Below are 7,617 nucleotides of genomic sequence, written 5' to 3'. Positions count from 1 at the left end.
CTGACGGTGGGGACGTTATTGAAGAGCTCAGACGGACAACAGTTGAGAGGCTCTTCCATCTACACCAGGGAACAGTTGTTAGCGGCACCAGTCGAATATCGTGAGTGTAGCCTAATGTGTTTTACTGAGACGTGGCTGCACGACGATGTTCCGGATAGTAACGTCTCTATAAACGGGTTTCAAACGGTGCACGCTGACCGGGACCGAACCAACGGCAAGCGGAAAGGAGGGGGGCTTGCTTTGTTTATTAATAAGAAATATTGTCATCCCGGTCATATCACGATAAAAGAGCGCCACTGTGACCCGAATATAGAGATGTTAGCTGTAGGACTCAGACCATATTATTTGCCCAGGGAGATTCCGCATGATGGCAGTATACATCCCCCCTCTGCTAACGCTGCAGCTGCCAGTGACGTCATCCACAGCTTGATAGCCAGACTCCAACAACATGAAGGCGGTTTGGAGAGGTATGCAGACCATCACCGGCCTCAAACCGTCGGGGGGTAGGGGGTGGACGGAGACAAAGAGAGGGCCAATGAGCTAAATCAGTTCTTTAACAGGTTTGACACAGTGGCTCAGACACGCTCCTGCCCCCCCGCCCCCCCCCCTCCCGAGACATGCCAGCCGGCCCCCTGACAACTTCAGTGAACCAATCCATCCCCACCTCCCCTCCTCACAGCCCCCCGACTCCAATGACTACCTCCCCCCACTTAACACCTCACCCTCAGCTTGATGAACCCCCCCTCCCCCAATCACCTGAGACCCCCCCAGTGTGTCTGTCTGCAGAACAGGTGAATGCACAGCTAAACAAGCTACAAACAGGCAAGGCCGCGGGTCCTGACGATGTGAGCCCCAGGGTGCTCAAAGCCTGGGCCCCACAGCTGTGTGGTGTGCTCCAGCACATCTTCAACATGAACCTTAGGCTGCAGAAAGTCCCCACACTGTGGAAAACCTCATGCATGGTCCCCATCCCGAAGTGCACGCGACCCAGCATGTCGAAGGAATACAGGCCGGTGGCTCTAACCTCCCATATCATGAAGACCATGGAGAGGTTGGTCCTGGAACAACTCCGCCCTACAGTTAAGCCCCACCTGGACCCACTCCAATTCGCCTACCAGCCCCGACTGGGAGTGGAGGACACAGTCATCTACCTGCTGAACCGAGCCCACACCCTCCTATACAAGCCTGTGAGTAGTGTGAGGGTCATGTTTTTTTACTTCTCCATGCTTTCGATACCATACGGCCTGGACTACTGGGTGTGAAGTTGTAGACGATGCTGGTGGAGGCCCCCTTGGTGTCCTGGGTTGTTGATTACCTGACTGACAGACCACAGTACGTGCGACTGCAGGACTGTGTGTCTGACAGGCTGGTCAGCAACACCGGGGCCCCGCAGGGCACAGTCCTCTCCCCCTTCCTCTTCACCATCTACACCACCGATTTCCACTATCACTCAGAGTCCTGCCACCTTCAGAAGTTTTTTGATGACTCTGCGATAGTGGGGTGTATTGAGGATGGTGATGATGAGGAATACAGGGCACTGGTGGAGGACTTTGTCACATGGTGTGGAAAGAACCACCTCCAGCTTAATGTGACGAAGACCAAGGAGCTGGTTGTGGACCTGGGAATGAGGAGGAGTACTCCGGTGACCCCTGTTTCCATCAGGGGGGTCGATGTGGACATGGTTGAGGATTATAAATACATCGGAGTACACATCGACAACAAGCCGAATGGGTCAAAACACGCTGAGGCACTCTACAAGAAGGGACAGAGCCGCCTCTACTTCCTCAGGAGACTAGGATCCTTCAACGTCTGTACAAAGATGATGAAGATATTCTACGAGTCGGTGGTGGCGGGCGCCTTCTTGTACGCCGTGGCCTGCTGGGGCAGCGGGCTGAGAGCGAGGGACGCAAACAGACTGGACAAGTTGGTAGAAAAGGCCAGTAACGTGGTGGGAGTGAGCCAGACTCTCTGGCGGTGGTGTCAAAGAGGAGAAGTCTAGCAAAACTCCTAGCCGTTATGGACAACACTTCCCACCCACTACACTCGGACCTTTTGGAGAGAATGAGCACGTTCAGTGGAAGGCTCAGACTCCCAAAATGCAACACGGAACGACACAGGAGGTCCTTCATACCGACAGCCATCAGACTGTATAATGCATATGTTGCTTGACTGCACTTAAATGTAGAGTATATGTAGAATATATTTATATTATTTATATATTATATATATAATATGTTATATATATTATATTATTTATTATTATTCTTGTCTATTGTGAGCGAACTGTGGTGCTGAATTTCCCCCAGGGATCAATAAAGTACTTTCTATTCTATTCTATTTGGCGGAGAAGCAGCTGCAAGGAGATACCATAGAAGTCCGCTCTCCAAGATCAACGCTGTACGTTATACTCACATTACTTCATAAAACTGTTTGTACTAAATTATATTGTACTGTATTTCTATTGGGTACATTTTCGGAACAATGATAACAGGACATCTTCTGATTGGAGTGAGCATTGTATCGACACATTGGAAGATGCTGGCAGCCGTTCAAGGTACCCTAAAGCTGCCGCAAATAATTGAAGGATGGGCAGAGCTGTGGGAACTCAGACTTTAGCGATTTCTGAACCGAATCACAAATTGGATAACATCTCGGAGAAGCTTTCCACAAGGCGAAATTATGATAAATTTGGGTGCCAGAACAGACAATTACAGCAGACAAACCCTCGTAATGTGTCTGTTCGCCCCAATCCTTATCTACAATTCAGCTACCTCTGCAACGGATGTAGATTAATTTCAATGGGCAACTTTGATTAGCATACAAGTGTTTTGAGTTAAAAGCGCCATCATAGAGACAATTGAGCTCCTAATGGGGGAAAGGGAGAGGTGTCTCAACGTATTCTCAACTTTTTCTTTTTCTTTATTTTTTTCCAAGATGGCGCCGCTGTAGTGGCTGCTGTTGGCAGGAGCTCTGTGCTCTTGTGTCATCCTTTTGTGTTTCCCTCTTGTTTTCATGTGTTATTATATTTTATTTTTTGTCTTGCCTTTTGGTTCGGGACCCTTTGGGACTGTGTGACAAGGGGTGGCACTTTCGTGACTTCTGCGGTGCTTTTTTGTGAACTTCTGGATCTGCCTCCTGGGAGCTTTTTGGCCATGGAGACCAGCTGCTGGGTCTCTGTCACACCAGAGTCCGTTTGGAGAGACTGGAGGAGATGCAGATGAAGAGACAGGGCTGTGGAGCTAGCACTGAACACCGGGACGGACAAGCTTCACAGTGTCTTGGCTGAATGAGCAGGTATCGGACACCTCAGTCTCCTTAGACGCATCCTCGCTCATCCCCGCAGACTGGAAAGTGGCCGACAGCGAGATTGCTTTGTTGCTCCCTCCACCCCAGCAGACGCTGGTGTGGAACACCGCAGAGGCCACCACAGTGGTTGCATCAACTCTGCTCTTTTAAGGTCTTTGATGTCCTTTGTGTTCTTTGATGTTTGATGTTTCCCTCTTACACACACGTGAGAGGTATGTGTGCTATGGCTATGAGTTGTTTTTTCCCTTGGCCTCAATCAGGACCCCCTCTCCAGGGGCCCAGGCTTAGACCGATTTTTTTTTCTCCCCCCCATTGTTTACCTGTATCTCACCTTTCTTGTAAGGGGCGCCGGAAGTTGGCAGACCCGTCAGCGATCCTGTTCTGTCTCCCTGTAATGTTTGTCTGATCTTGAATGGGATTGTGCTAAAAATGTTAATTTCCCCTTGGGATTAGTAAAGATTATTCTGATTATTGGATTTGTTCTTTCATTTATACAAAATTAAAAATATCAAAATGGCTCCATCATCTTTTGAAGTTTCAGCACACGGACCTCGGTGGGAAAAGTTTGGACACCCCTTTTCTAAAATTAATTGTGATGATTTGAACAAAAATTGGGTTACAATATATCTGCTAAAGTCTTGATGTTTGAACCACCAGTATCAAAGCGTTAACTTTTCTGTTTTGCTTTTTTTATTTTGCTTTTTGCGCGATACTAAAACCAAAAGGGGGCGTTACCTGGGAACATCAAATAAAGATCAAAGTTTAGCTAAACTGTTGTATCGTTTTGACTTTCGAAGATGTGGTTAAGTTATTTTTACACTTGTACAATAATTCAGAATGTAAAAATGAGGGAAACCTCATTTTTATCATTTGTCATTCACAATACTTATGAAAGACAAGAACACCTATATTTTTCTTTTTTCATTCAATCTAAATCATAAATAAACGATAGCAAAAGTCAGCTAACAACTGAGTCAATTGAAGTTGCTCTATTCGCCTATTAAAAAACAAACACCTCCAACAATGTTTAGACTTAGACTTAGACTTCCTTTTTATTGTCATTCAAATTTGAACACACTGTATACATACACACTGTAAGAATATATATAATGTAGTAACAGGCACATTCTTGACAACATGTAATATTTACGCATTTTGCTCATTTTAAGCATACAGCGGCGTATTAATTACACAGACACATCACGTTTGCTTTTTCCTTCAACAACAACACAACTAATCATGGCAGATGTCATGAAAGATAACACAGACTACTTTGGGACAAATTATGATCCAGAACTTCAAATTTTTGAGCCTGTATATAAAGAGGATGGTCTACAAGAAACACAAAGCATCAAGTAGCAGCATTGCTAAGTGCCGAACAAGAAATACAAACTATGAACATAATAATGCAATCACTTACTGTACAAGTTCTGCTCTCACTGGGATGCCGACTAATAGGATGTTCCTATCTTCCCGTTTAGATAAAGAATTCATAATAATTCTCACGAATTGTTAAAAAAAAAAAGTTGCTGCGAACGAACATCTTTTTGTGTCTTTCTTGCCATCTCCAGGTCTAAGTTGGATGTCAATGTTGACCAACTTCTCGGTTTATGTCCACCTCCTTCTACTATGCACAATTTATAATAATAATAATTAACTTTCACCAACTCAGAGGCGAAGCAGCAGCTCACCAGCTCAATATGTCAATATAGCGGCGTAAGCTATAGTTATCTCTCTGTGATCAATGTGCAGCTGAAAATAGATCATCTACATTAGCGATTATAAAAACAATATTGCTAATACTTGGTTAACATTCAGGTCACGAGATGTAAATGGAGTATTGTTGGCACTTTTTGGATGGTTATTTAGAGAGCTTTGTGTACGAAACAGAGGCGCTCCAATTGACTCTTTTGTTGACTGACTTTAGCTAACATTTATTTATGATTTAGAATGCTTAAAAAAAGAAAAACATATGTGTTCTTGTCCTACATAGTGATTGAGAACTATAGGCTAAATTACAAAAAAAGTGCAGATTCCCTTTAAGACTGAGTGCTTTGTTAGCTTCCCATAACAATGTTACATAAAATATTTCCAGTGTGGTGCGCAATATTGCTATTCCCATAGTTTGTGTCGTGAAACCAGTATCTTTTACAGCACCGTACTTGAGTTGGTCTTCTCCAAAGTACCATGACAGTTGTGACGTGAACCGGACGCCTTCTCCTTTGTCCACACGTCGTCGTAGATCTTCTCAAAGTCGCTGTGCTTCTCTGGAAGTGACATGACACCACTTTTAATTTATTATTCATGTTATTTGCAGTGGCTGCACAACATCGCATCTGCCTGTTCAGTCGCATTCAACTGACTTAAACACAAACCGCTGCCCCACGGTGGAGGGGAGTGTGATCTGCAGCAGCTTGGCGTTACGCAACAAGAAAGGTTCTAGAACCTTGTACGTTGAGATGTGGTCCCCACGTCTCCAAGCTGCCCCTCACGTCTTCATAGATAACTGCATCACTGGGCCTGTCTGGACATAGCAAAACATACATCACTGTGGATGTACTAACTTATGTTCACGTCATCATCTTTTTACTTTTGCTCTATTCACCACTGCACTGTTACTTACTAGCCTTGCAAATATTATTTGTTTATATTTTTAGTTAATTGTTGATATTTAAGGTTTACACTGAACAAGAGAGCACAGTCTCCCAAGTCAAATTCCTTGCAAGCACAAGACATTAAAACAACATTGAGAACTTGTTGAATTAGGTCTTGACGTTGAGCAACTCAAACATAACGTTGGAACAGTATGCTTTCTGATTACATCAATGTCGGGTTCTGACGTTGATTTGACCATTGAAATTTGGTCATTTTCCAACCAATAATCTACAACACAAATACAACGTTGAAACAACATGTTTTTTGACGACGTTTATTCAATGTTGCGTTCTGACGTTGATTTGACCATTGAATTTTGGTCAATTTCCAACCAATATTCTACAACATTGAAACAACATGCTTCTTGACGTTTATTCATTGCCAGGTGGTGATATTGATTTGACCATTGAAATTTGGTAATTTCCCAACTAACAACGTGGCTCCAACGTTCGACCTCAACGTTGTCTAAATTTAAAAATATAACTATTTTGCAATGTTGTTTCAAAGTCAGTTTTAAAGGACACATACAGTAATCAACGTTGTATCAATGTCTTGGCCAACAAAGCTGACTCTGACAGTTACTGATGAGTAAACTCCATGTTTTGTCTTGTTTTTTGGTTCAAATATCACAGAGATTGGTAAACGTCATTAATGTATTTTAAGGTAGTCTCAGTTGACTTCACACTTCAGTAAACACACATCCTCAAAGCACAGTGAGTACAAACACATGACTCACTGTGAGACTTGAACTTGACTGTCACATAATTCAGCTCTTCTTCTGCCATCTTCAACAAATATTCCACTTCATCACAGCCAGACCCAAAGTCAGACCACTGCGGCTCGAGCTCTCACTTTCTGGTCACAAATGAAACTAAAATTTAGAAACACACGACAATCACTTCAAACCCTATGTTCTTCTTTTTGAGGATATGATGCAAAGCAGGCAAGTGTGGACGCTCGATTGGATGCTTCTGGGGGGTGGCTCATGTATGACACCATATATTTAGGGCTGTCTAATGATGGATTTTTAAAATCTGATTAATGAGACTTTTGATTAATTGCAGTGGATAACTTGCTGGCTAAGTATACAATATTGTACTTAAAAAGTACACAGTACTGTACTTAAAAGTACACATGATTGTACTTATAAAAGTAATTAGTATCCTAGCAGGCAAAAGACATTGATACAAAGTTGATAATACGTACATGTCCTTTAAAACTGACTTTGAAACAAGGTTGCAAAATAGTTGTATTTGTAAATTGAGACAACGTTGGTGTCTAACTTTGGATCAACGTTGTTGGTTGGGAAACGACCAACATTCAAAGATCAAATAAACATTACAACCTGACATTGAATAAACCTTGTCAAAAAGCATGTTGTTTCAATGTTGTATTTGTGTTGTAGAATATTCGTTGGAAAATCACCAAAATTCAATGGTCAAATCAACGTCGGAACCCAATATTGATTAAACGTCAAAAAGTTGCTCAACGTCGGGACCTAATTTAACAAGTTCTCAACATTGGTTTAATGTCTTGTGCCTGCTGGGATTGCACTTACAAAAGTACACATCATTGTACTTACAAAAGTACCCAGTATGATATTTACGGAAGTACACAGTATTGTACTTCCAAAAGTACACTGTATTTTATCAAGAA

The 7,617-nt window shown here is 42.9% G+C and overlaps 1 protein-coding gene across 2 annotated transcripts in view; it reads right to left on the bottom strand.

The window, feature by feature from the left end:
- LOC133659906 (oxidized low-density lipoprotein receptor 1) overlaps positions 1 to 6,957 on the bottom strand; it is an 18,282-nt gene extending 11,325 nt beyond the window's left edge. Inside the window, exons 1-3 of one of the 2 annotated variants that reach the window (XM_062062753.1) lie at positions 6,698 to 6,957; positions 5,753 to 5,830; positions 5,469 to 5,573 (exon numbers count right to left, since the gene is read on the bottom strand). In XM_062062753.1, the coding sequence (XP_061918737.1) occupies positions 5,469 to 5,573; positions 5,753 to 5,830; positions 6,698 to 6,746 (232 nt within the window). In that variant the 5' untranslated portion in view covers positions 6,747 to 6,957. The remainder of the gene's footprint in view (positions 1 to 5,468; positions 5,574 to 5,752; positions 5,831 to 6,697) is intronic. The other variant, XM_062062752.1, reaches the window with a different exon arrangement.
- Between the last annotated feature and the right edge of the window lie 660 nt (positions 6,958 to 7,617).

Source organism: Entelurus aequoreus, linkage group LG11 (assembly GCF_033978785.1).
Source record: "Entelurus aequoreus isolate RoL-2023_Sb linkage group LG11, RoL_Eaeq_v1.1, whole genome shotgun sequence".
NCBI lineage: Eukaryota > Metazoa > Chordata > Actinopteri > Syngnathiformes > Syngnathidae > Entelurus > Entelurus aequoreus.
The sequence above is the reverse complement of the archived record's forward strand: the minus strand, read 5'-3'. Positions and strand labels throughout refer to the sequence as shown.